This window comes from Oryza sativa, chromosome 4 (assembly GCF_034140825.1).
Source record: "Oryza sativa Japonica Group chromosome 4, ASM3414082v1".
Lineage (NCBI taxonomy): Eukaryota > Viridiplantae > Streptophyta > Magnoliopsida > Poales > Poaceae > Oryza > Oryza sativa.
Window position 1 is genome coordinate 27,743,275 of NC_089038.1, and position 27,670 is coordinate 27,770,944.

The following is a 27,670-nucleotide window of genomic DNA, read 5'->3' on the forward strand; positions in this document are numbered from 1 at the left end:
TTTGAACTATTATAGTTTTAAAATTTGGTACCAAAACAAATATGCATTTGCCAATGTTAAAGTTACCAAAATTTTAACAGGACAAAAATTGGCATCAATCCAAACAAACCCACAATACACCCTCATTCAATCTCAATGCTACCGCAGCAAAATACGCGGAGTTGTGAATGTTTTGCGCCTGAGAGAAATGTACTGAAAAATTGCACAAAGAGAGAGACGGGGATATAGTTCACCAGGCCGAATTATTTGAGCCCACTAGACTGGGGGCATTTAAGCCCAACCCCAAAGAAGAAGCAACTGGGCCCATCCATGGCGGCTACGGCCCAATAGTCCGGCTCCGGCACGCCGCAAACCCTAGCACCCTTGACCCCCCTGCCTCCTTTATATACACGCATCCCCTCTCCCCCAATCGAAAGCTCACCGTCGCCGCCAAAACGGAACATTCTCCCAAGCCCCTCGTATCCGTCAGTTAATCCCCAATAATCTCTCTTGTATGGTAAAGTATATTGGTATCTCTTGTATGCACATCTTCGTTTTCATATCTTGTATAATCATGGATTCGTGGTGGCTGTGACGACTAGGTGAAATTCAAGCTCAACAGACCAAATCACAGGTCTCTCTCCAAGGCCTTTGGAGATGGGATCTGTATGCCGAGTTTCCGCTCAGCCGAGCCATCTATGATCCATGCTTACTCGCGCTTTGTTTGCCTATTTGGCTAGATTGTTTTTAACCCTTTGGCCAGATTGTTTTTTTTTCCGTTTTGTTCTGCTTGGTTTGGTTTATGTTCCAATTTCACGAGCGATGCTAATCTCGCACGGTTGGGTTGTTTAGGCCTGATGCCACGTCACTGTTAGCCACGAGCATTGAGCTGTGATGCTATGATCAGGCCGAGACAAAGCTGATTCTGGCGTCTCACAAGTTGATAGGAACCTGGGGACTGCTGTTCCATCGGTCCACAGAGCCGGTTTCTGTGACTACATTTAAATTTGATTCAAATTTGATGTTTAAATTGGATTGAAACTTTGTCAATACGGAATCTTTTATGGCGATGATGATAAACTTAAGGCTTGTTTCTCATAACATTCGCAGTTGCCGCCTAAGAGCTTTCGCCTTGCCGGGCTTGAGAGCTAATGCTGCTAACTCCTTCCTTGGATGTCTGAGCCATATGGTTTTCATTACATTTACATTTGCTATTGGGTCTTGCCATTAGTATTCTTGGTTATGATTAGGGTTAAGTTCTGTCTCCTGTAGCAATGATAATTGTACTGTCATCCAAGTATCCATGTGTGTGGTTATGTTTTAGTTTTCTGTTCATGTGTGTCATGTTTTAGTTTGCTTTGCTGACGGGCAAATGATGATGAAATCAAGGCTTGTTTCTCATAACATTCGCAGTTGCCGCCTAAGAGCTTTCGCCTTGCCGGGCTTGAGAGCTAATGCTGCTAGATCCTTCCTTGGATGTCTGATGCCTGTTGCCTAGTAAACTTCACGTGATTGATGTTCAAGCAGTTTCATGTTTCATATTTAATTGTTACATCTTAGTAGAGTGCTTGTTATGCCTGCCCAGTGATGATGAAAACAAGGCTTGTTTCTCATAACATTCGCAGTTGCCGCCTAAGAGCTTTCGCCTCGCCAGGCTTGAGAGCTTATGCTGTTAAATCCTTCCTTGGATGTCTGAGGGCCCGCCTTGTATTCTGTTTACAAAACTTAATTACATCATCTCCAGTGTGCAATTCTTTTTGTTTGCTCATGTTCTCATTTCAAGATGCAGCTTCTATCAACAGGTTTGCGAAAGTTCTGCCTGGCTGATCAGACTAGCTGAGGACATGCTTATTCACAGGTTCGCAGCATCTACACACTGTTTACATTTTGGCAGTGATCTAAACATCGGCGATCATCACAGTAAGCGTGCAACCATTTCATCAACACAACACTGTTTACATCTGATACTTAGACTGAGACCACTGTCCTCAAGCTACCTATGCTGCTCCAATACCAGAAAACAGTAACAAGACATAACTGAGGACCCCTGCTCCACGGCTCCTCCAATACCAGAAAACAGGAACAAGGCATGGTATGCAATTGTATCAAATTGGAACGAAATTCCCAAGAGCTTTGTATCTCTCCGACTCTTGCCAACTCCATAGTGTGGTTTCTACCACCAGGTGCTTATGTTTCCAAATGTAAAACTTGGGCCCCTTCTGAATGTCAAAACTGAGCTTTATTTTTGTTTGTTTGAATTCTTTATGTTTCGCACACTGTCTTTCCAGTCTGCGAAGTTACAAGAATGCTCGTGGTTTTCACCTTCTGCTGCTGGTTCGCACTTCTGCTCATCTATCTCTTGTGACACAAAAGTCCTGGCTTGTTTCGGTTTGATTAGTGATGAAGCAATTGACCAAGCTCACTACTAGTCACTGGCAGCTCAGTTCAGACTTCAGAACATAGCTGTCAAACTGGAGATGGAGTATTTAACTATTATCACTTTTGATATGACGTTTAATAATTTAGGGTGGGTTTAGTTCCACGCTAAAATTGAAAGTTTAAATAAAAAAGTTAAAAGTTTATATGTGTAGAAAAGTTTTGATGTGATGGAAAAGTTGGAAACTAAACCTACATAAGCACATAAAAATTCATGTATCATAAATATATATGAGTATAAATTATGAAATTATATGAGTGAAATTATGAAACGTTATATCTAAAAGTGATAAATATCTAAATTACCGCGCTAAAAACCGTGGACATTCACTGCCCATAAGTACAAAACTGACACAGGTGTGAATTGTGAGAAATGCGAAGCCGAGGCTTGCATAAATTCAGCTGACCCTCGCGACACTCGGCCACAACCGGCGGCATGGACGGACAGCGGGGTCACCAGCCGGGGCGGGGGCGCGGGCGGGCGGCGCCGCCCGGATGGACCGGCGACGCCGGGTCCGGGCAGGGCTCCGGCCCCGACGGCTCCTGGAGGTACGGGTGGGGGTGGGCCTCGGGGCCCGGAGGCGGCTGGGGCTACGGCCACAGCTCGGCGCAGAGCCCCGGCGGCACCGCGTTCGGGTTTGGCTTCGGCGGCGGCGGAGGCGGAGGTGGAGGAGGCGTTGGCGGGCGCGGTGGCTCCAGCGGCCGCGGCGGCCACGGTGGCGGTTTCGGCTGGGCTGGCGGGCAGGGCCACGGCGGCTGGGGAGCCGGCGCTGGGGCGTTCGGAGGCGGGAGTGGATCAGGCGGCGGCGGCGGCGGCTGGAGCGCTCGCGGGGGATTCCACGGCGGTGACAGCCACCGGCCTCAGCGCGGTGGCGGCAACTGAAACTCTGAAACCGCTGGACATTTTGCCTTGCATCCGTTGTACACAGTAGCTGTGTGTAATATGTCCATCTTTGGTTGAGCTTTGTTACCTACTGAAATACTACTAAGATATATGGGTACTTAAGTTATCTTCGGTTCCTGTATAATATGTCCATTTTTGTTCAAACTTTGTACCTGAAATGCTGAAATAAGATAGGGTCAAGTGCAGAGCTGATCATGCTCGTATATATATTCCGGATCGTGTTGGTGATGTTTTAATTCTGGACTGAACAATCTGCCATGTCTCAATAAAAAGGTAGTTCGACTCAAGTTTCTCGAGAAAAATAAAAAGGTTAACTCAATACAAAATCGAACAAAAAAAAATAACAATTGAGTTCATGGAATAGACATTCTTTGGAGGCAAAGGAATTGTGGCCCTGTTACAGACATCAGAATGCAGATTTCGAGCTTCACATGAACTCATCTATGATAAGAAGTTTCAGTACTACAAGGCAGCACGTTCTTGGCATCATGGGTACCAGGTTTTTTATCTTCCGCTGCAAACGTTGGTTTTCTCAATTTAGACCGGCCGTTTGAAACCCTTCTCCAAATCAAGGCCCACAAATGGAGGCTCCTGCACCTACTACAATATATCAACGTTTCAGACTACCCAATTCTCATTTCTATTTAGTGTTTGCCTAAACGGCCACCTAGCCCATTAGATGGTGATTAATCGCTAGTCAGCGACAATTTGTCCAGTTTACACCCTAGACAGTGAATTAGTCGATTTACCGCCTAGACGGTTCTAGTCGGTCCTAGGCCGCCTGGACGGGACAGTCCCTGGGCGCAATTGGACAATGGGACAGTGCGTCTAGGTGGCGACTAGGCGATAGAAATCAAAATTTGGGCGCAATAAAATTTGGAAGCGCCACACGGGGCCGACTCAGTATAGATGAGGATTTAGGTTACCTTATTTGAGAGCCTAGAGAGAGAGCGCTGCCCATGCCTACTCCCCTTTTCACGCCGCCACAAGCGAGAGCTCTGCCACCGTACCCACCAATTTGCCACCGCGCCGCCACGTTCTTCACTCTCCTCCTTTGCTGCTTCACGTTCTTCCCCCTCCTCTGCTGCTCCTGCTCTCCCTCTCATCCTTCATCCTTGCCGTCAATGGAAGGTGGCAAACACATCGATTGAAGCAGTCAAACATGGAACCACTCAAACAGCCAGTGCCAACCCTAGATCAGGCCATCAGGGGACTAGACTCCCTTCCACCACCTCACCTCCTCTATTCTTCCAGCTCCAGGTAAATTTTTATTCCTCTCCTAACTCCAGCACCTTAGATCTGTATCAGATCTGTATGTATGTGATTGAGTTTTTGAGAGGTATGCTCATGTGTTGGTGTTGGTGCTGTACTGCTACTCCCCTAGCCTTCTATGCTATATATATACCTATATATATATATATATATATATATATATATATATATATATATAGAGAGAGAGAGAGAGAGAGAGACACACACACTAAATATGAAATATAAAGTTCTGATTTATGAATTATGATGTGTATACTGATGTGTTCGCTATTCCTATAGATTTGTACTAAACCCAATGCTTTAAACCCAATGCTTTGTGTGCAGTGTCAGTGCGTTGTATTGACTTGATGATTTCTGAACTTAACTATGATTTATGCTATTTTCCTAAATGCCTATATTTAATGAGTACCGAATGTCTAGAATCAGTATTTTTCTGTGAAACAAATAGAAAAAACGCCTAATTCGCCTAATCCGTCTAGTCGCCGCCTAATCAGCCTAGTAGCTAGTCAGTAGGTGGCCGTCCCACTAGTGTTTAGCAACTAGGTGAACACTGTATTTTCTAAGTCCTTCAAATATGTGAAATAATCCATGAGATGATAGAACCATATCTCATCCTCAAAATATGGTGCTGTATTTTTCGTTACTGGTCAAAACTGAAGCACTAACTATGATAAATAGGAGCGAATAGTTGTTATTCCAAATCATCTCGAAGTTTCTAACTTTTGCTGGTTTCAGTATTTCTTTGAAATGTTTGTACAATATCCTAATAGCTTAGTAGTCCAAAAGGACCTAAACAAATGTTACAAGAACCATAAAAAATAACTTGAGACAAGAAACTAAACCAAAAAAAGGTAATCTACTAACCACAACTGCAAAATTTAAAGTAACAAATTGTGTCAGACTCGGAATCGTATCAAGATAACATATTCTGGCATATATTGAGCTACATGAAACAACATGCTTAAACTTTCCCTTAAAAGAACAACACATTTAACCATTGTTGGAAACAATTATGGAAGACATTTGATCAGCACAATGTAAAATTATTTAGTAAGTTATTAAATGATTAGTGCAAATAAAAAAAATGACTTGGCACTTTGCCAATGGTGGAACTGCAAAGAAAGAAGAAAACATTAACCTAATAATTATTTCGATTTCATTTGTAATCACAGTATAAGCTAGAAGAAGATTTCATGCCCAATGAAAGAAGTTCAATTATGCCTCTGGAAATAGTACACTCTCAAGCCTAATACAACCAACCATCACACTCTATAGAGCCACAGAGACATTTTTTCTTCTTGATGTTACCATTGGCATCATGAACCTGATCTATTGTATAGTTGTAGTGGTATGAAAGTTCTTGGCGGGGTGGAATGTCCTCACAGGCAAAGAACATAATGTGAGGTACACTCTTGTCGTCATGATCATATAGGACATTTTGTGCATAAAGGTTAGGGGTGCAACTATGGTTGATGAATTTTGCAAAGTTGCCCATCTTTGAAGCATCAACAGCAAAGCCAGCTTCCTCATCTTTATCAGGACCCTTCTGAAGTGAGGGTATGGATCTTGATAGGCCCTCCCAAAGGGCTTCATCATAATAATTATGACCAATAGCGAATAAGTATTCATCGGTCGACCTTTTCTGTGCCTCTTCATCCTCCAACACTTCTCCAATGTATTCACATACAAAGCTTCCAGATGGTATGAAGTCAAGAGTTCTTACTCCCCAGCCCATCAATTTGGTTTTGAAGACTTGCAAACGAAACCTAAGGCCATGTTGACCAACTCTGTTATGACATGTAGGAGGGCACTTGCATGAAGGTCCACACTCATAAACAAGAGGTTTTGCTTCTAAGATGCGGCCTTTATCATTGAAAGGAATCTCCCCACCATTTTTCACTGCACATGCACACCTTTTAGAATCTGAGCATCCACCAACACAACCACAGCCTGCTGGAGGTGCTGGCTGGTAGTTACGGGGGTACTGCAGGTGTGCAATGTAGCGATAGGGCATTGGGTACTCATCAGATATTGAATTAACAACAGATACAGGGATCTTCTCCAATCCTCGGGATATATCTTTTATGATAATACCACCATATGATTCAGCTTGTCCTGAATTCAGAATGTCTTGGATGTCAATGTGTTTCTGACCTGCCATTCTTCTCAGTCGGAACATATAAACATAACGATCATTACCCTCTTTCTCCCTCCAGTATTTCTCGACTATATATAAACCCCCATATATATAAGTAGGGATCTTCTTTCGCTGGCAGTTTCCATTGAGGTGAGTGACGAAACCATGGATAACACGGACTGGTGTGTTAGTGTCCATACTCTTCTTGAGTGCTAAGTTGGTACCCTCTATCTTCTGATTGGCTATAGCTGTCATTGCTCCAGAATACACCAAGACATCCAAATTATTCTTAATATCGGAAGATTGTGCATATGATACAATGCTAACAGCTATGCAAGTCCCATCCTCCTGTTTGATATGATCTACACCCACCCGGTGTGGGCGATGAAGACCAACAACACAAAGCTCTACCCTCAAGTGGAAGATATCACCAACTTTGATTCCAGGCACATTGCCAATATATTTCTTCTCATCGCAGTCTGTGATGAACCGCTCCCTGAAAATTCTGTAAGCTTGTAGATCAGGTCTAATCACTGCTTCTGTCGACTTCTCTTCTTCTTCATCCAAAAGGTCCCTGTAAATTAAGCGAAAATTCTGCAGAGATCCCATAATGTTTTCCCTAGCGAGGACAACTCCATTCTTTGGCATCCCTTGACTAGGACCATCCATGCCAGTTTTGCTCTTCTTATATGGAGTTGATGTTTCCTTCTCACCTTTCACTGAGAAATCACGCATGGCCGAGACTCTAACACCAGAATGAGCACTCGCATAACACCGGACAGAACTTCTTGTTGCTGGAGTGCACGGTGTCGAAGAGTCTTGGGCTCTGTAGAATTGAGTACCAGAGGGCCCTGAAGATTCACTATCGGAGCAGAAAGCTTTCGAGAACGACCGCTTGAACCCAACCTGGAACCTCCATGGAAGTACTACCTTCCGCCCCTTACGATTCGTTTCGTCGCCATTGTTGCCAGGACATGCTAAGTTGCTACTTTTGGCTGCAGCATTACACTCATCGGCACCTCCATTGCCACTGTCATTTCCCTTTTTCACCTTCGGCGCGCAATCCGCGGCAGAAGAACCATTGCTATTATTTACACAAGGCTTCTTCAAACCCTCAGAAACGCATTCCCCATCTCTTGCATCGCTGCCGCTCTCAAGATGCACATCAGCATCTCCGACGATGCCATCGGGGTTGGACTTCTCCAAACCACAATCTTCGGCAGCTGCCGTTCCAACGCCACCGCCCCTGCCATTCCTCAAACCCTCAAATCCGGAGCCCTCCGCCGCGACGCCGGATTTGCCCGAACCGCCGTCGTCTCCGGCAACACGGGGACCGCCCTCCTCCACGCTCCGCGCATCACCAGAGCCCTTCGCGCTCGCGCTGCGGGTGCATCTCCTCGATTGAGGATCTCCCCGGCCTCCACTGGACCCGACGCCTTCCCCCGACGCCCCCAACCCGCGACCCTTGCCGCCGGGCGTGCCCGCGACCCCTCCTCCGGCAACGGCGGCGGCGGCGGCAGGGGGCTTGACCGGAGGCGGCCTGACGAAGCCCGGCTGGAAGCGCCACGGCACGAGCCCCTTGTACCTCCGCGGGCCGGCCGCCCTCGGCGGCACCACCACCTCCGGGATCCCCATCCAACGCCCCCCGCACTGCCCCCACCACCACCAGAAGCCTCTAACCCTGCACGCGGAGATGACGCTCCACGGAGGCAGCGGGGAGGGGGCGCGGCGGAGTGGGGCGAGGTGGGTGGGGTGGGGGTTCTCCTACAATGGTGGAGCGGGGAGGAGGGAGGGTGGGTAGGGGGGGGAGGGAGGTGAGTCAGGGGGAGGCGGCGGTGAGCCACCGCCGCGTGGGGACGAGCGCCGGTTTGGGGGTGCCGAGCAGCGCGGCGGTATGGTTACCGGGATGGTGGATCGGAGTCGGACTGGGCCACGCGAGCGGCGGGCGGGGGTAGCCGGGTAGGGCGCGGCGCGCAGCGGCGTTTCGATTTGGGAATTGCCAATTCCACTCTCTCCGACTGTTAATAATCTGTTCGACCTCGAAGCAGCCGTTTGCCGTATGTACTCCCTCGGTCATGGAATAAATCAACTTCTGAAATTTAAACTTTTTCTTAAAATAAATCAACGAATATAGAATTGAATGTAGCACATTCTAATACAATAAATCTAAACAAAGATATATCTAGATTCGTACACTAGAATGTTTCTTATTGTTTTTATTTTCTAGACAGATAGAGTACTACCTTCTTAGAGCATCCCCAGGAGATCCTTCATCCGGTCCTCCATCCGATATATGGCATATGCGAGATGAAAATGGACCTCCAACAGATACGGCATTGAGTCCGCCAAATATGGACGATGCGCCAAAGCGAGTAGATTTCGGCCAAATATAGCGATTCTCTCTCCTCACGCCATATCTCAACGCCCACATCTCCCGCCCACATTCGGACTCCCATCGCGACCTCTCCTCCATCGTCGTCGTCGCCGGCCGCAAGCTACTGACGCCGAGTCGCCGCAAGCCGCAAGCTGTCGCCGCCGCTTACGAGCCTGTCGGCCGCCTGTGCTGCTCGTCGTGGAGTGTGGAGAGGAGGGTGTAGGCGTGGAGAGGGAGAGGAGTACCAGATCTGGAAGGAGCCGTGCGGCCGCCGCCTGCCGCCGTCGCCTTGCGTGTTGTCGCCGCCTTCCACCGTCGCCCTACGTGTTGTCGCCGCCTTTCGTTGTTGCCCTGCGCGCGGCCGCCGCCTACCTCCTCTGCCCCTGCGCCTGCCCGCCGCTGACTGCCTCCTCCCCGCCCATCCAGGGCCCTCGCCCGCCAGCCCGCCTCCGCGACCATTGACTGCCTCCTCCCTGTCCATTTGCGCCCTCGCCCAGACGTCGATCGTCGCCCCTTGCCCGCCCGCCAACCCTCGGCCGCACGCCCGCCACCGTCCCTCGCCAACTCGCCCGCCGTCGCGAGTAGAGAAGAGTAGTAGTAGTAGAGAAGAGGAAATAGGAAATAGGAATAGAGTAAAAGGAAAAGAGTAGTAGTAGTAGAGAAGAGGAAATAGGAAATAGGAATAGAGTAAAAGGAAATAGGAAATAGGAATATTTTTTGCTGTGTTTTTATGTACATTTTATTTTATTGATGATGCTACGAATATATAAAAAAATGTTTCCCTCAATTCAAATATATCAATTAAAAAACTATCAATTAAAAATATATCCGTTAAAATTTACTCGTTTCAAAATATTATCGTGATAAATAACACCGTTAAAATTAAGTTAGTTGGAAATATATCCCTTAAAATACAAATGTAAAGTTAGTTGGAAAGATATTCCTAAAATATAGGATAATGGGATATTCTTTTTTTGGATGATACTCCATATGGACATTTGCAGGACCAAATATAGATGAGCTGCTGGGGATGTTCTTATCTATCTCGATTCATAAATCGAAAATATTTATTTCTTCGATACCTCTTTGTCGATGAGAGATACCTGTAAACCGAATAGTATGGGTATTGGGGTACGTTGGTACGAAAATCTACACGATTCGACATCAAGCAAATAAGAAGACATGGATTATACTGTTTTGGACCACTCGTAAGTTAATAGTCATAATCCAGTTTATATGAGATTGATATGGAAATCCATAGATTATAAGAGAGAACAACTGATCCCAAAGTTACCGACGAGATCCTTGTCGAGATGGCTTCGACGAAATTCCTAGCGAGTAGACTTCAAGTTCTCTGTATTGCTGCTTTGGTCGTGGGTTGGCTAGTGCTATGATTCGATGCCTTGGACCCCTCAGGAGGTGTCTACTTATACCGTGAATCTCCTTAGTCTCCAAGTATAACTTGGAGATCCCGGACCCTACACGATATAGTATAATCCTAACTTTCTTCAAGTAGAACTCTGTCACGTTATTTGCCTATGAGGTTTATTTCCATAATGTCTTGTCGATTTTCATATTATATGCAGAAGTCTATCGCACATACGAAGATATGCCGTATCCGTATATTATATAAGCCGTAGGATAGAAGATATACCTTATCCGTAGCCATAACACTTTAACGCGCCTATCCATCAATACTAATTTGCTATTAATAAAATGCATTTTGTTCTTTTATTCTCTCCTTTAATTTTTGCGTTGGAATGCTAGGAGTAACTTATTTGTGAGAAAAAGGGAGTTCCCATAAGCCACTAAGATTAATTGGATCCGTACGATTGTAAGACAGTTTTAAAAAGTGCCATCAACTATTAAATTATTTAGAACCATAATAGTATTACAATTTCATAGCTCATTTCAAAATATACTAGTGCTACTTATTCTCCGGACGCATTTGTTTCAGACCAAATTGCCTCCGTCTTCTTCTTTCATCTCTTTCTCTGTTCCCCCATCTCTCTCCTTTCATGGAAATACAGCGGCGGTGAACTCATTCTGGCATCGAACCACTGGTTCTCGTCTAGTAGGTGGTTGAGGGCGATGCAGACTTTATACCTCTATTTTTATCAAATCCTCATGAAATTATTCCCTAATTTTATCTACTCTTAATGCTATTATTCCTTACTTACACAAAGGCCGAGTTTAGTTCCAAACCTTTTCTTCAAACTTTCAACTTTTCCATCATATCAAAACTTTTCTATACACACAAATTTTTAACTTTTCCGTCACATCATTTCAATTTTAACCAAACTTCCAATTTCGGCGTGAACAACACACCCAAAATCTGATGAATCAATTACTAAAAATGAACTTATTTTTGAAATAAATGGGAAGAGCCAAAAGTGAAATTATGATGGAACGGCTGGAGTAGCTAGCAGACACAATAGATCATAAATATGGGTCCAAAGTGCACACACTCTCTCTCCTTGAATTAGCTACTAGTACTCTCTCCAGCCAAAATATAACAATTTAATACTGGGTTGATCGCAATCTAATACTACGTATCTAAATGGTTTAGTAATATGAAAGAATATGGATAAACCCCTATCTAAATTCGTAGGACTATATTATATCTAGTCGGACTAGTTTGTCATATTTGACAAGAAGTACTAATACCGGTGGAGACTTACCAAAAGTTTATAGAGTACGAGAAAAGCAGATAGTAAGGGGTTTTACTACCTATTTTATCATTGTGGAGACGGATAGTAAAGGATGTAATAACTCCACTTGGCAAGAAGCAATTATAAAACATTAAACTCTTTTCTCTTTTCAACTGAGAGTGTATTTAGTTCTTTTGGGTGTAAAGTTTTTGAAGTATACGGACACACATTTGAAGTATTAAACGTAGACTAATAACAAAATAAATTACAGATTCCTTCTGTAAACCGCGAGACAAATTTATTAAGCCTAATTAATCTATGATTAGCAAATGTTTAATGTAGCATTATATTGTTAAATCATAGCATAATTAGGCTCAAAAGATTCGTCTCGTAATTTACATGCAAACTGTGCAATTGTTTTTTTTTCTCATATTTAATGCCCCATACATGTGACCAAACATTTGATGTGATGTTTTTGGTTAAAATTTTTGCCTGACCACTGTTCTACATATGGATCGTAATTTTCTGTCAACACATTATGAGAGCTAGAAATAACTGTAACTTGATTTGTCTTATCTTAAAACTCGAATATTAGAGAAGTACCTAATATCAAGTAATTAGAAGGGGTGAGACTTCGAACCCAGATCGTTTAGCCCACCACCTTATGGAGCTAGCCGAAAAATCCATGAGCGATTCTCTGATTTGTCTTATCTTACTACTCACTAAATGAATTATACAGTGAGGAAAGCCTTAAATCCGACAATGCCACTACATATCATGGCCATCTCTCTCCTCTGAACCCTAGAATCCAACAATACAACCGTGGTTGTGTTTAGTTCACACTGAAATTTGAAAGTTTGGTTGAAATTGATACGATGTGATAGAAAAGTTGTGTGTGTATGAAAGGTTTGATGTGATGAAAAGTTGGAAGTTTGGAAAAAAAAACTTTGGAATTAAACAGGGCCTGTGGCTGTGTTTAGATCCAAAGTTTGGATCCAAATTTTAGTCCTTTTCCATCACATTAACCTGTCATACACACACAACTTTTTAGTCACATCATCTCTAATTTAAACTAAAATCCAAACTTTGTGCTGGACTAAACACAACACAGCCTTTGTATCACCGGGAGCGGAGCCCTGCGGCATGCATTGGCCAAGTGGTGGTGGCGCAGGCCGCTGGCGTTGGCCTTTGTACAGCGAGACGCAGGCACGCAGCCACACGCCCACACCCCCACGCTCGTGGTGGTTTTGACCGGTCAGGCGGTCAAATAATCCATTGCGATCACCCAGTCTCTCTCTCCGTCGTCGTTTCTCCCTCTCTATCGCCTACCGGTCTCTCCGTTTCACACAATCACATCGCTCTACCGACTTGCTAGTGTTACTCCAGCTCTGTTTCACAAACCAGCAGAGTGAGAGACGGAGACAAACCGACGGAATAGTTGGGATCTAATTAAGCAGGAGGTTTCCTGTTACGTAATCATACTGGTTCTACTCCCAGATTAATTGGTGATCAGTACTCAGTTGGTGAGCAAGCATGGCACCACCTAGGATGCTAGTGGTACAATCACCCGTGCACGGCAATGCGCGGCGATCTGTGCGTGATCTGCTGCGGTTTGCCCGGATCAATCAGAAGCGCTACCGCTGCCAAGACCCAATTGATCATCTCACATCGTTTTCTTCCCCTCTGCATTATGGTGAATGAATCACACCAAACCTAATTTGCTACAGCAGAGGAAAAGAAAAGAGAAATAAAAAAAAGGAAGCACAATTAACACCGGTATCTACGTACAGCAGGGAGAAAACGATGGCGCTGTGAGAGTACAGCGATTACATATGTACCACCTCACCTAACAAGCTACTACTTACGTAGTAGTAAGATCTAATCATCTAAGTAGCATTACAGCAAACAAGACATCACAGTAGTGACAGTACTATGTGCTAGGAGCAAATGCTTTGCTTGATGCTTCCAAGCAATCGTGCCTGTACATTGCAATGCAGCTTCTCACCTGCTTGCTTGGAAGCAATCCCTGCATCTGATCACCGACTGTTCACGCAGCTAACTGATGCTGAGTGCTGCCGCTGCTGCTTGTGTCGTCCTCGGACAGGAAGCAATGCAGCCTTGCCGCCGGAGCAGGGGAAGGAGAAGGCGGCGGCTCCAGCTCCAGGCAGAGCATCTCGGACTGGAGCACGGCGCAGTAGTGGCCGAACGTCTCCGGCGACACGTTCAGGTCGAAGCCGACGCCGAAGAGGAAGTCGACCTCGAGGTAGTTCATCTCCGGGAGGCTGACGCCGCCGACCTTGGCGAAGTAGGCGTTGTTGTAGCATCTGCAGTGCACGCATCTTCTTCAGATCAGACATCTTGTTTGCAGAAACAAGCTAAAGCTTTTACTGTTAGTGGTAGTAGGCTACCGAACATATGTGCAGCTAACGTCAAACTCAAACCAGATGATATACCATGGGCCAAAAAGGCACACCAATCGAGTTATTTTCTAGATTATTATCAACTGGGCAATTAAGTGGTACGGTTAATATCAACTGGGTAATTATTTCAGAAACAAGAAGATTTGGGGTTAGATGAGATGCTCCTGGCAGGAGGGAGTTGGGGCTAATGAGCATCAGCAAGAGGGCAAGTTGACACTGCCCCATCCTAGGCTAGCTAGCTAGACATCACAACTTGGCAATGAATTAAATTCCAAAAAGAGAAAAAAGGTGGTGAGAGGGAAAAGGGTGGAGAAAAGAAATGAAAATCCTATCTTTATGTCTTTGGGTCCCCAGTGTATGTGTGGTTTGGATGGAAGGAACAGTGGAACCACCATGGTTTCTTTGTTGGACAAGCATAATTTCGCTGCCCACACACACATATCCCCACAGAACAGATAACACTTTGGTGCGTTCAGTGTGAGGCCGTGAGATAATATATCAAATTTCTGCACTGCAGCGTGTTCTTCTCATGAACAGTTCGATGAAGTTTTTTTTTTAACTTTTTTCAATTGGGCTGTGCTTGTTAGGACTTAGGGAAGGGTTTATTGGTTTCTGATGTTTAAAGAATCCACTGTGCTGATGCTTCCTAGTTCCTACATGGTGGTGTTTGGTGTATTCCTGAAAAAAAAAAGGTTCCTACGTGGTACTGAATTCCAAATTTTGATGACGATATTATCTCATCAGAAGGTTCTTTATCCATAATTCACCAAGATTGCGTACTATTGCTCACACAACAGTCCAAATTTGGGGTTGGCATGATGGTATTAACTCTTAACTCCCAACAAATACTTGGTTGACAGTGATTTGAACAGGCACAAATGAAGCAGGATAAGAATTGCACAATAATGTTTGGTCCAAGAAGATCAGCAGCTAGACTGAATCGTCCTTATTAAGCCTAACAAACGTAATTAGGCCGAAAACCAAGCTATCTACACAAAAAAAAAGTAATTGTTCAAAGAATAGGCCAATTGGCGTATTTCTGAATGAATTGGGAAATTCAGAGTGATCTACCTAGCATGTTGGATCAAAATTCATAAAGAAAAACAGAGCATTCTGTTTCTGCCATGTTCTGGTCCGGGCACCGACTGGACTACTGTAGCCAAGAACAGCAACACCGCAAAGAACCCAGAAACTCGATTCGATCATACGGCTATCGCATCAATTATTGCGTGACCACGAGTGGCCGAGTGCGAGGCGAACTCACATGTCGTCCATGAACTTGACGGCGGCGAGCACGGCGGTGATGAGGAGGCGGTGCACGCTGTACGAGTCCACGGAGAACGCGCACGCGCGCCGGCGGCGGCGGAGGAGGCGGTCGAGGTAGATGTAGGCGACCACGTAGCACGCCGGGCTGCACCCCGCGAACCGCGCGATGCGCGCCATGTACGCGCGCACCGTGATGTCGGGCTTCGTCGTCGCCCGGAACGCCGACGCCGCCGGAGCTCCCGCCACCGCCAGCTCCAGCTCCGCCGCCGCCGCGTCGTTCCGCTCGGTCACGCGCTCCAGGAGCGCGGCGAGGACGCCCACCACCCGCGGCATGTCCGCCAGGTCCTCCTCCTCCGCCATGATCGATCGGAGAGGATCACTGGACTCGCGTGGCGAGTTCTTGCAGCTGGTGGAGAGGGGAGTGGACCTGAACCTGGTGGATGGCTGAAGTGTTCGTCATATAAAATGGAGGGAATGCGACTGCAGCGCGCACAAATTTCTACTACTCGCAACGGCACTACCATCCAAGTAGTTTTGTGAATTGTGATTAAATCGAGCATTTTTTCCCAGCATTGGGATCTCAATCCAATGGTTCAATTCATCTCACACCTCCGTACATTGCATTTGGAAATATTCGTTGTATTTTTTTGACTTGGTTGGTAGCAGTATATGGCTGGCTGTTGATCAGTTAGGTACTCTAGGTAGTATCTTTGGTGAAGTAAAGAGACCAGAATCCATTCTTTACTGTCAATAGTTGCATCCTAGGCTGTTCTACTTGGCACATTCTGTCACAAGTGTCAAAATGATAAGAGGTGTGACGTTGGAAGAGCTCGAAAAATGCACGGCAAGCGAGCTAAGATCTGGCTGCGAGAGGAAGGAGTAATGTTCTTCTTACTTCTGCATATTTGATTCCAGCCAGTGAAAGAGTACAGTTTTTCATCGTTTCGTGTTAATTACTCGAAGAAAGATAATCATACTCAGGATTGATCAGCCAAGGACGTGCTAGTCACATATTGACGACGTTCTTCAGACGGAAATGCTGATCACGTATGCTTGGTTAAAAGGTCAAACGACAAGTGTGCACCACAATACGCCCTTAAGCTATAAACTTCTTTTTTTCAGATTCGACACCTATAAACTCATCCTGATGTGCAAAAATCATTAATAGTTTGTTCTTAGCATTTTTCTCTACTCTATGGTCGTAGTAGAAGAGAATATTCTCATGTCGCTAGATGCTTGGTATCTTCTGCCTCGAAGTAAATTAATCAGTAATTATGCGCTGCTATGCACTCTGGAGTCTAGAGCCTGCTTCGTTTTAGTAATCGTTAGGATTAAACCAAACATTTTTCGTGTTCCTGTTAACTTTCTCGCCAACTAATGAGAGAACCAGTAGAAGGTCTCGATCACATTCTAACTTCTAACGTCCTAATCTGAATAATAGTGCATAAGACCAGGACATAATTTGATTACTCAGAACCACAATTTGCTGCCTGAACTGAGTTCCGTTCAGAAAAGAAATAAATGGGCCATTATTCCATTAATAAAGCCTGAATAAAGTGAGCACTAGATCGTTCATATTTACCTCGCTGTTAATTTTTCACCTATAGCTTTAGCAGTGAGCTCGTGAAGGAATCTGGCCATTAGTTTAGTGCTAATACTGCATCTTGATCTGAATCAAGCGAAGTGACTGCAACTGCAACCACCACCACCCCTCGTGCAGTCCCTCTAGTGAGTGACCCCCACATGCCCTAATTCGCACTGTCATGAGCAATCTGCAATCAGTCAGATGAACTGATCAGGCAGGTGGTTGGGAGGGAGATCATGGAGGGCGACTTCTTGGCGGCTTCGTGGCAGATGAGGGGAGTAAGTAATAGTTTGAGACGAGGTGAGGAGACGACGACGAACCTCTCGTGGGAGGGTCGTCTCTTCAGGATCAGGATCGCCGTCTTCAGACGTAGACACGGCGGTGATCGGCGGCGCTCAGGCGGACGGATGGAGGAGACGACGAGACGTCCGGCGTCCGGGGAAGAATCGGCGAGGGGCGCTCGCTGCATCCCGGGGCCCTCGGCGCCAGCGGTGGGCCGGCCTTCAATGTTTCCATACGAGAATTGGGCCCTTTGCTGGGCCGGGTTGGGCCTTTTGGCCGAGATGCAACATGCGAATCAGACTGTCTATAATTGAGGGATGTAAAATGGACTTTCTTTTTTTCTTTTTTCTTTATAAAGTGTTGCCTTGAATTACTTTCTGATATTCACAATGTGGTACTACAATTTTATGGTTTGTAAAAACAAACGCGTTTCTTCAGTAAGGAAATCTTCTATCAAAAGAACAAGAAATGTCTGTTAAACTTAAATCTTTTTTTAAGGGAAAACGGCACGAGATTGTGCCTTTTCATTAAATATAGCGGGGGAACTTGTGCCTTTTCATTAAATATAGGGGGGAAAAATACAGCCCTAGAGCAAGAAAAAGTAAATTTCTGTTAAATCCTCAATAACAACAACGCATTTACTCATTGTATATGTACTAGAAAATAAAATGAGCCTTGTACTTGGCGGCCATTAGGCGAATTTACAACTTTCTTAACTGAGCCAAGTTGAACTGAAAAGAAGGTATATCTATGTACGCCATGCGATTTTGTCTAAGGAATCAATTGCCAAATGCATCTACCCTGTCTGGAACAGACACAACTATAGCATCTAAAAAGCACTACAAGCAAGTAATGCATTCATTCAGGATGTAATGCTCATGAGATTGTTGATGTTCTTTCACAATCATGTGTCTTGAAAGGCATAGGTATTGATCAATGACTTGTACTCTTCATTCTCCTCGCACCGTCTACTTCTAAGTACATTCATCAACCTGTCTGCGCTTTCTGCATCGTTTTTCTCCTTGAAATTCGCAAGGAGGCTCTCAACATTGGTGGGTCTTGGTCTCCATTTGCTTGGACTTGCAACTGCAGTGGCTTTCTCCAAACATGACAGTGCTTCAGATGATTGACCGTCCTTCAGGTATGCTGTGCCAAGGATTTCCCAGGTGTTTGGTTTTGGATTTCCACCTTTCTCAACAAATCTGTTCAGAGTTTGCTCAGCCTTGGTAACAAAGCCTTCTCTGGCATACCACGCTAATAAAATGTTCATAGTCTTAGGATCAAAACTGGAACTCTTGGATGCCCATTCCTCGTAAAGAAGTTCAGCTCCCTCAATATCTCCTAGCCTAACAAGGGCAGATAGTACCTCCTGGTAACCCAGGTTATGAATTGTGGGGAAAGTTGCTTTGTACCAATTCCAAACGCGGTAGACTTCTTCCTTCTTGCCGAGGTGGCTATAGAGTGTCATGAGATAATGAAAACATTTTTTCTCCCGTCCTGTCGTTCTCTTTTCAGCTTCTTTCAGGGATTCTTCCGCCTTCTCAGAGTTCCCCAACTTAATATGCATACTAGCAAGAGTTGTGTAAGTAGTCCAGTTTGCAACAACAGTCTCATCGCGAATCATCTGGTTAAAGACTTGTTCCATTGCATCAGCATCTTGCATAGCCGCACAACTCTTTATCCAAATGTTGTAAGTGCAGACATCAAAAGCAACGTTTCTTTCCATCATCTCATCAATAAGTATGGACACTTTCTCAGCCTCTTCAGCATCCACATAAAAATTCATCAACACATTAAAAGGTAATGTATCAGTTGCAAATCCCTTTTTTCTCATCTGCTCAAATGTGCTTTCTGTTTTCTCTTTCATCATAGCTTGGGCATAAACATTGAGAAGAGAACCATATGTCCGCTTGTCTTTCAATGGATCAGGAAGCTCCTCGAAGTATTCTTCAGCATGTGAAACACCACGTACTTTTGCAATCAGATCCAACTGGATTGCCATATCACTAGATGAGAGTGAAAATCTATCTCTGCGCTCTGTCATCCAATCATACACCTACCATGTTCAAGAAAAGACCTGATGAGACTAATACGACTATTAAATTTGTAAGGTTGGTCATAAAAAAATACCAAAAACAATAAGATAACAAGAAGAGAAGACTTCCATTCTAGAAAAATACCAATAAGTACCATGATTTTCTACCCTCAGAGGTACAAAGTATATGCACCCAACTACCTTTTCATGACTATCCAGGGATTATATTGAACTGATGCATTAGTGGAGTTATTACTGTCCAGGGATTGTATTGAACTTATGCATTAGTAGAGTTACTATCCAGGGATTGTATTGAACTGATGAATTATTAGAGTTACTATCCAGGGATTATATTGAATTGATGCATTATTAGAGTAAGCACAAAACTCAACAATTCTATATTTACATATCTGCAAGATATGCTTTCATCACTGAATTCATAATTGGTGATGATCAGTGGTAAATCTACTCAAAATACTACCCTAGAAGATCTTAAAACACGGACGAATTCCAACTTTGACCCAACCTTAACTACTAGCCTTGTTTCCTAACTTGCATTTTTCACACGGCATTTACTAGCATTACTTCTACATTAAACTTCAGACTAAGCAGTGCTGCAACTACCAAATGGCAACTATCTATGTACTCCTATAGTCCTATGCAACGTTGTGCCCATCAGATAGAAAATTCCCCATTTTACGTCTTTAGCTAAGCTATGTGTATGGAATGATATTACAAACATCATCCTGCTATAACTCGACCTAAAGTACAATGAAAATTCCCAACATTGTCGGATCTCTTATTAACTAACCCCCCCCCCCCCCCCAAAAAAAAAAAAAAACTTAGTTAAGAAAAAAAAAGGGGGTAAATTAGTAGTAGATGTGCATACCTGGAGCGCGAGGTTGAAGCGGCGGAACTTGCGCAGCTCCCTCGCGATGCGGCAGAGCTCCCACTTGTCGAGACGGCGCTCGCCCTCATCCCAGGCCCCCAGCGTGCGCCCCACCGGCCGGCCGCCGTGCCCCACCGCGATGCGCCGGTACAGGCTGCTCCACCGCAGCGCGGCTCTCCGCTCGTAGTCCAGCGCACCGTAGCTGTGCACCTTCGCCACCTGCTTCCCCGCCGCCGCGGCCGCCGACGACGACGACGATGGCGACGGGTTCGAGGAGGAGGACGCGCACCTCACCGTCGCGGCCCCCGTCCCAGCGCCGCTCTGCCTGAGAGGGGAGGGCCTCGCCGGGGCCAGGGTGGAGGAGCCGAGGATGTGGAGCAGCATGGCTGGCGTCGCCGGTGGTGGTGGTGGCGGCGGCAGCGGGGAGCGCGCGGGTGGAGGTGCGGCGAGGAGGGGCTCTCTGCTCGGGAGGGGATAAGAGGAGGGGGTGGGAGTGGAGCGGGTGCGTTGAGATTCGTGCGCGCGAATCCGCGGGAGTCGGGGCCTACCCCTCGCTGCCTCCGCATCTTCCCGCGCGGATTTGTATTGGTGGGCCGCGATCCATTATTATATGGGCTGACTACGGCCCATTTGGTCTCCATAGACTACTAGTGTTAGACTATCGGTCAATTATAATTACAGTTTCCTATCTGAAAAAGAAAGCTCGTTCCACTCAAACAAAAAAAATGGTTACAGGAAGATTATAATTACACGTCAATTATAATTACACGTCCTGATTATTGGTTTGGATAGGATGAGAGTGATTTCTGATTAGGACGCAGGAGCCAAAACTGGGCTAGGGAGCAACTGTAACAAAATATTGCCAAATTTTGGGAGCCAAGCACAAAGGGAAAAAAAAAAGATTTACATAAATGAGATGCTGGATCCGGAATGAACTATGGAGCAAACTTGAACGAACTCATGCTAAAATTTTATCATCAAGACGAACATATGCCAAAAATGGAGAATTATGTCATACTCCCTCCTTTATGTATAGAGTGATTTTACAGTCATGAGGAGGTAACGGGGGTTACTAAATTTGGTACATCTCTATAGTACTATAAGATACTAAATTTGCATTAAAAGATATTGGTACCTCTTAATACCTCCCAATGACCGTAAAATTCCTCTTTTTCTAGATAATTGTCAATTTGTCATACTCCCTCTCTTACCAACAAACTAAGCAACATTTTGTTGGGATTTGCTAACCATCACCGAATTACCGAACATTTTGTACTTACTAAATATATAGTTTCAGCTTTTCTTTTTAAAGAAATTATTCATGCACATCTAAAACAACCCTTGTCAAAGGTAGTTGTCATTTCGTGGTCCTTGCGTCCTACCACATCGTCTTGGCTCTATTTGAAAGTGCGTTGAAAGGCAGAGTAGCAGATGAAAAATTGGTGGAGTAGCGAACATCAGTGAGCTTAGATGTTAGACTTTTTGCCTAGCTACGATGAGCAAGGAAAAGATTGCTAGGAGAGACTCAAAAGCAAGGAAAGTCTTGTCCAATTTGCCTAAAGTCATACCGAGCAAGGAAACCAAACATGACCGAGGAACCACAACAAGCCAAGCAGTAACTTCAAATTTTGGGAGATTGTTGACGAGAGCGTCACCGAAATCACACGCGATGTTGCTATTTTGAACCAAGTTTATGTACAACTGTACATACCATTCATCAATGATATCACCAATCTCAAATTTCTTGTTCAAGATGACCTGCCATCAAGACACCATGGTGCTCAATTGTAAAAAGAAGTGAGCAAACCCCAACACTGATTGCAACACAAACATGAACTCCTAATAACTTCCATCTTTCTTTCCTTTTTCATTTTACCCATAAGGAGATTACCTCTTTTCCATACAGCCATGTTGAGTTATATACCTTCTCCAAAAGCCATATGCTACAAACAAGCACAAGTCTACTCCAAAAGCACAGCTAGAAGTGTTAGCTGAACACACAATTTTTGCCAACTTGGCAGACGCACATTGCCTAGTAAACCAGGGCGACGACGATAAGAGCATGAACAAACCGCAGAACGCCCCATCAGTGGCCGGTAAATAAAGGGAACCATGATCCAGGGAAACTAAAGTAAACTACAGCTACTTCCTGTTCCTAAGTTGCTTGTTAACTGGAACTGGAACTAGGGCTGCTTAAGGCGCCCCTCTCCTCCGGCATTCCCAGCCTCTGAGGTGGAGCTGTGGGCTACTGAGCTCAGTTGAGATGGCTGGCAAAGAAGCTCGGCCTCTGGGTGCCGAGCATTAAGAGGAACATCCAGCAACAGGTCTTGATCAGAATCAGTGTTGGCATACTGAGGAGGAACCAGCATGGATAGTTTATCCGGGGGTAACATGAATAAGTTAAGTGCTCTGTCACTGCAGGCTAAATCTTTGCCATTGCCTGGTTTCGGCATAAACGACGCTTGGCACTTTAGACCCATAGCATCACCATATTTAGAAACTCTTTTAGGACTCCTCATGGTTCCTCTTAGTTCTGTATGCACAAAAAGAAAGAATAGATAAAAATAATAAAGTTAGAAGGTTTCTCCATTTCACTTACATTAAGCTAAGGACGAAATAGGAAATGAATATATAGGATTTGTTTTTTTTCCAAATATAAGTAACAGTATATGCAGGTCAGAAGCTGCTGACCTACGGAGCTTTGGAAGTGGGTGTCATGAGGCCTTTTCAGAGGATTCATGGTGGACTTTGTAAGGCGATTTGAAGCACTGGTCTTTACTCTTGTTTCTTCACTGTCTTTTCCCTGTACAAAGGGAAACAACTATCAAAATGTGCAACCAAGGTTTTGAAGATCATATATTCAGGTTAGACATGTTCTAAAAATACATATAACGATAATTGAACTGAGCAAGAAAAAGATACATAAGCTGGATACCTCCATATGTAGGGAAACTAAAGGTGAGTTTGCATTCTCCAGAGTATCCTGATTTTCAGTATGGAGATTAGCCCTCCAAAATAGACATCCCAAACAAAAACTTCCTTAGATTGGTCCACAACAATTCTCAATATAAACTAATACTCAATATAAACTTCCGTGCTAATAAGGATGTAAAATACCTTCTAGCATTATCTGATGTTTGCACCAGAAACTTCTTTGGCTGTTCAGTTATAACATTTTGGTTGCTTGTTGCCTTGCTTTCACTATATACAAATGAGACCGACCCTGAGTAAGATTCACTAGTAATATATGACTTATTATCAGCAGGAATAGAGCTTGCTTCTGATTCTTCCTCCAGTGATTTTGAATTTGGTCTGAGAAGCATACTTCCATATCCCATCTCAAAGGAATCCACAGGAGTTGCACTATGGTAAATTAGATCCTCCTCTGAGGATCCTGAAAGGTAAAGTAGCTGCTCTTCATGCATTATGGAATTAAGATCCTTTGCAAGTTTTTCCATTTGTGAAGGCTTAGGCCGAGTGACACAACTCCTTCTCTTTGATGGCACAAGTGATTCCCAAGCATGTGATTGTGCTGAAGCTGAATTGGCAAGATATCAGATAATAAAATTATTAATATATCAAACAAAGTTGTAAGAGAACAGCTAAAAAACAATTCTTTAGTTACATACGGAACCTCGAGAATGGAAACTAATGCTTATGGTTGGTGGAGTAATATCCCTTTTCTGAGGGCCTTTATTGTGCTTCATCATACTAACATGTAGTATAGAAACACATATATTATTAATGATGTTTCATATGTACTGGATTACTGGTCTTTACTAAAGCATGATTTTCACCATATTATAGGCTTGATGCTATCTGAACACAATGCATGGACAAATTTCTTAATGATATAACAATCAGCATAAGTTATTATGAATTGATAATGCTGGACTAAAGAATAAACCAACACTGAAGAGGGGTTGCCAAAAAAAAGGTTCCGATAGCTTTATTGTGTCCAACGAAAAGAAAAAATCACATATGCATTATAAGAGGGTAGCACTGCATGAGCATTACATTGGAGACAAATGTTAAGCAATGTACTTCTGACATCAATCTCAAAGCTCAAGTTCAATTCCTTAAACATTATTTGTTTGAACTGAACCAAATCATATACTATATGGTACACATCAAGAATGGAAAGAACAAAAAATGTTTTAACAGAAACACACCAGGGAATTGGAGATCACTCACCAGTCATTTCACTTGCATCAGCAGTGCCATAGGGGGCACAACTCTCTGAGTATGATAGTGCTGATCCAGAACCAGATCGATTACTTAGGTCAGGATCTCCCATCTTACGGAAGTTTTGATCAGAAAATGGTCCATTCTCCATTGTGATGTGGCTTGGATTTTTCTTCAGTTGCTTCTGTTCCTTCAGCTTCAATGTTGGAGGTTTCAGCTTGCTAGCTCTAGGTTCCTCAGCATCAATATCATCCCGAGCATGCATTGGTGTGTAATTCGTCAGCGAACCCTTAGTTCTCCATCTTGAGCCACATGCATTGCAGAGCACTGGCTTATCTGGTGGCCCATTTCTCCAGAGAGGAGTACCTGTTCCATCATTTCCCATAAGTAACAGTACAAAATTGATTTGCAGTAATATGTGTGGTATACAAGTATAGAGTTTATTAGTAGAGTGTCCATAAGGAATTCTTATCACAAATTTAGAAGAATCATGCTTGTGAAGCTACAGGATAGGATGGCATCAGGGAAGGGAACTTAGAAGAATAATTTGTCAGTGACAGTGAGTGATTACTGATTAGTCACATACATACTCAAATTGCATCTTTCAGACGTTATTTTTAATATTTAGCACAACCATGTAGTTGTTCATTTGCTAATCTAAAAGGTGAGGCATACTAAATGCAGATGATCATTTCAATTAAGCAGCTGTTCTAGGAAGAGCTAAGAACTCCAGAACTTATAATGCTGCTGAGATTTAAGCAAAGAGAAGACCCAGCCTGTGCAAACTAGACAGCACAGCAAAGATCTTCACTTTAGTACTGTCCTAACAGCAAGCATTTCTGCAGTTGCAGCTTCTATGAAACTCTGAATGTCTGATTGGCAAAAGCAGGTGGTTCTTTTTATCTTGAACAATAGACTGTTAACTGCATCTTATTGCATTATCTGTCAAATTATCTAACAGCATACATCTGCCATGGTCAAACAAGTCTAGATGTGTCTATCTGAATCAAATAATCTGTTCCTGGTGTCCAGAATTTTACACCCAAAGGACACCGAGACCTCAACCATATCCACAAAGTTCTCCTGACAGCTTCTGATGGTTCAATGAATTTCAGCTAATAATCATCAGAGAACAAACAGAGGGAACCACAGGGAAAAAGGATTAGGAATCCCAGCCCGACGGATTCTGAAGATTTTTGCGATTTTATCTAAGACTCTTCCCAGATGCATAATTGGGAGAAAACATCACCTAAAAAATAAACTAGCTAGGGGGAATCAGAACTAAAACAAGGAAACAAAGAACTGCAGAAGGAAAAATCTAACTTTATGAAAGAAAGAAAAAAAGAGCTCACTGGTGACTCCGCAATGACGGCAAGGTCCTTGCTTTCCCATGCCTCTCTTCTCCCCTCGCCTCCACAAGCGAAGAAGAAAGGGCCCAAGAAAATTCCAACAAAATAAACACCGGAAAACCAAGCGGAAACAGGAAAGAAGCAGTTCTGTACAAGCAATTCTTCAGCAAAACAAAGGGGGAAAAAAATCAAAGAACTGTTGCTCGGTGTGAATCTTTTCAGAGCCAGAGGGGATTCCTGGGAACAATTCCACAGCCCATGAACTCAAAGACCAAGACTTGCTTGGTAGGTGTTCTTCTTTCTTTCCTTTCTTTCTGTTTTTTCCCTTTTTTTTGTTCTGTATCCAGTCTTTTAGAGAGAAGGTAGAGGAGAGGAGGAGAGGGGAAAGGGATGGAGAAATAATGGAGGAAGGAATGCAGACGGAAGGGAGGAGATTTTACAAAGGCCGGGTGAGTCTTTGGGTGAAAGCCATTGGGGAGGAATCCAAAAGAAAATATAGTTTAGAAGCTTGTAAATTTCTTTTTATTAATGAGGGAGAGAGAAGCAACTAGGAACTGGGCAAGGTAGGAAAAGGAGAGGGGGGCTATACAACAGCAAAGGCCAGCACTTCTTTTCTCCTCTAGTTTCTTTCAGCCTTTCATTATGGGTGGTTTCAATCCCATTTCATTATTGTTGCTTGGGTATGACTAAGGAGAAGTGCAGGACATATCTAGCACTAATTAGTCAATTTGATTAACTTTAAAGCCCTCCATTTCTGGTGCCATTGGAAGAATCTTTTTCCTTACGACCTTTGCATTTCGCCCCTTACGAAAAAAAAAACAACAATGTTTGTGTAGAGCACCCAACACAAGCTCAATAGAGGGGTGGTTGAATGTTGAGGTTGATGCATAAAAGATTGTTTTGATGTGTTAAAACGACGTTCCTAACAAGCACAATACAATGTATAATAATTGTTTAGATTGATTTTTATTATCGAAGAAATGTATCATATTTGTCATGCCTTCTAAATCATTCATCTATTGATGGAATAGGTGCGGTATGTACCGATTTATAAAACCATGTAATATAAAGCGCGGGAAAATGTATTCATGTATATTTAAATGTGGTATTAATAGACGTAAAGTGATTCATAGCGCCACATAAAAACATAATGATGAACGGTTGGATGTGTGCCGGTAGGAAGTATGCAAAAGCGCCAAATAGCCTATTTGTTTCGATTCCAGTAATACATGGGAATGCAATTAACAAAAAAAATTAATGTAACAATAACCCTATATACATATGTGAGCACCTGCATTTACTTTTTACGAAGTCACTTTTATTGTGACAATTTTCATAGTTATATGATAAATAGATGTATATTTTTTTTCAGGAGACGGGAATAAGATAGAAATTGAGGGTGCTCTAGAATATAATATAGAATATGAGACCCAACATTATTCCAGGGACTAAATAGTAAACACAAAAGGAACAGCTCCCTCCTGGCCGCAGCATGCCAGCATCATTTTTCAGGCTTTTCCCCTTGAATATATAGGAATTCTTTTTTCAACGGCTTAGCGTACTACTACATTGGTTTGGTGGAAGCAGCTATGGTAGGATAAAGATAACAATAGCACTCCAAATCCCAACCTGCACATGTCTCACACCGCATGTTTGATTTGTTTGTAAAATTAATTGCACGGGATTCCAATCTATGCAAAAGAAATTCCATTCAGGTTTTTGGGCAATTCTCATTTAGCAATGAAACGGCACATAATAAAAACATGCATTTTATCTCCTCATTCTGGTATGTTTTAAATAACCTAAAACTATGCCAATATGCCACCCAACATGCTTATATTGCTCCCTAATTTAATTATGCCACATTTTAGGTCACAAGAGATTGAACTTTGCCACACAAATTCAG

At 43.7% G+C, this 27,670-nt stretch overlaps 5 protein-coding genes, 2 long non-coding RNA genes and 5 other non-coding genes across 12 annotated transcripts; 7 read left to right on the plus strand and 5 right to left on the minus strand.

Annotated features, from left to right (window-relative positions):
* Positions 1-411: 411 nt before the first annotated feature.
* On the plus strand, positions 412-2,237 carry LOC136356073 (uncharacterized). Its single transcript, XR_010740720.1, has 2 exons — positions 412-1,899; positions 1,997-2,237. It is a non-coding gene; the product is annotated as an uncharacterized lncRNA (long non-coding RNA).
* Positions 564-676, plus strand: LOC112938826 (small nucleolar RNA Z107/R87). Its single transcript, XR_003242146.1, has one exon. It is a non-coding gene; the product is annotated as a small nucleolar RNA Z107/R87 (small nucleolar RNA).
* On the plus strand, positions 831-982 carry LOC112938832 (small nucleolar RNA snoR2/U65). The gene has a single exon (XR_003242152.1). It is a non-coding gene; the product is annotated as a small nucleolar RNA snoR2/U65 (small nucleolar RNA).
* Positions 1,044-1,164, plus strand: LOC112938838 (small nucleolar RNA SNORD14). Its single transcript, XR_003242158.1, has one exon. It is a non-coding gene; the product is annotated as a small nucleolar RNA SNORD14 (small nucleolar RNA).
* Positions 1,347-1,467, plus strand: LOC112938839 (small nucleolar RNA SNORD14). The gene has a single exon (XR_003242159.1). It is a non-coding gene; the product is annotated as a small nucleolar RNA SNORD14 (small nucleolar RNA).
* Positions 1,559-1,679, plus strand: LOC112938837 (small nucleolar RNA SNORD14). The gene has a single exon (XR_003242157.1). It is a non-coding gene; the product is annotated as a small nucleolar RNA SNORD14 (small nucleolar RNA).
* Positions 2,238-2,851: 614 nt separating the features above from the next.
* LOC136356233 (glycine-rich cell wall structural protein 1-like) lies at positions 2,852-3,298 on the plus strand. The gene has a single exon (XM_066309832.1). The coding sequence runs from the start codon at positions 2,852-2,854 to the stop codon at positions 3,296-3,298; it is 447 nt and encodes a 148-aa protein (XP_066165929.1).
* A 2,416-nt stretch (positions 3,299-5,714) lies between these two features.
* Positions 5,715-8,759, minus strand: LOC4336555 (histone-lysine N-methyltransferase, H3 lysine-9 specific SUVH5). Its single transcript, XM_015777927.3, has one exon. The coding sequence runs from the start codon at positions 8,361-8,363 to the stop codon at positions 5,838-5,840; it is 2,526 nt and encodes an 841-aa protein (XP_015633413.1). The 5' UTR covers positions 8,364-8,759; the 3' UTR covers positions 5,715-5,837.
* Positions 8,760-13,407: 4,648 nt separating this feature from the next.
* LOC4336556 (cyclin-P4-1-like) lies at positions 13,408-15,874 on the minus strand. The gene is made up of 2 exons (XM_015778923.3): positions 15,438-15,874; positions 13,408-14,077 (listed from the first exon to the last, which is right to left on the minus strand). The coding sequence occupies exons 1-2, from the start codon at positions 15,797-15,799 to the stop codon at positions 13,801-13,803; spliced, it is 639 nt and encodes a 212-aa protein (XP_015634409.1). The 5' UTR covers positions 15,800-15,874; the 3' UTR covers positions 13,408-13,800.
* A 1,074-nt stretch (positions 15,875-16,948) lies between these two features.
* LOC136356075 (uncharacterized) lies at positions 16,949-17,494 on the minus strand. Its single transcript, XR_010740721.1, has 2 exons — positions 17,345-17,494; positions 16,949-17,211 (listed from the first exon to the last, which is right to left on the minus strand). It is a non-coding gene; the product is annotated as an uncharacterized lncRNA (long non-coding RNA).
* A 399-nt stretch (positions 17,495-17,893) lies between these two features.
* On the minus strand, positions 17,894-20,677 carry LOC136356074 (pentatricopeptide repeat-containing protein At1g02150). The gene is made up of 2 exons (XM_066309513.1): positions 20,231-20,677; positions 17,894-19,362 (listed from the first exon to the last, which is right to left on the minus strand). The coding sequence occupies exons 1-2, from the start codon at positions 20,612-20,614 to the stop codon at positions 18,211-18,213; spliced, it is 1,536 nt and encodes a 511-aa protein (XP_066165610.1). The 5' UTR covers positions 20,615-20,677; the 3' UTR covers positions 17,894-18,210.
* Positions 20,678-22,062: 1,385 nt separating this feature from the next.
* LOC4336558 (GATA transcription factor 26) lies at positions 22,063-26,172 on the minus strand. The gene is made up of 6 exons (XM_066309514.1): positions 25,768-26,172; positions 24,425-24,781; positions 23,348-23,768; positions 23,166-23,238; positions 22,922-23,033; positions 22,063-22,763 (listed from the first exon to the last, which is right to left on the minus strand). Exons 1-6 carry the CDS (start codon positions 25,805-25,807, stop codon positions 22,414-22,416), a joined length of 1,353 nt encoding a protein of 450 aa, XP_066165611.1. The 5' UTR covers positions 25,808-26,172; the 3' UTR covers positions 22,063-22,413.
* Between the last annotated feature and the right edge of the window lie 1,498 nt (positions 26,173-27,670).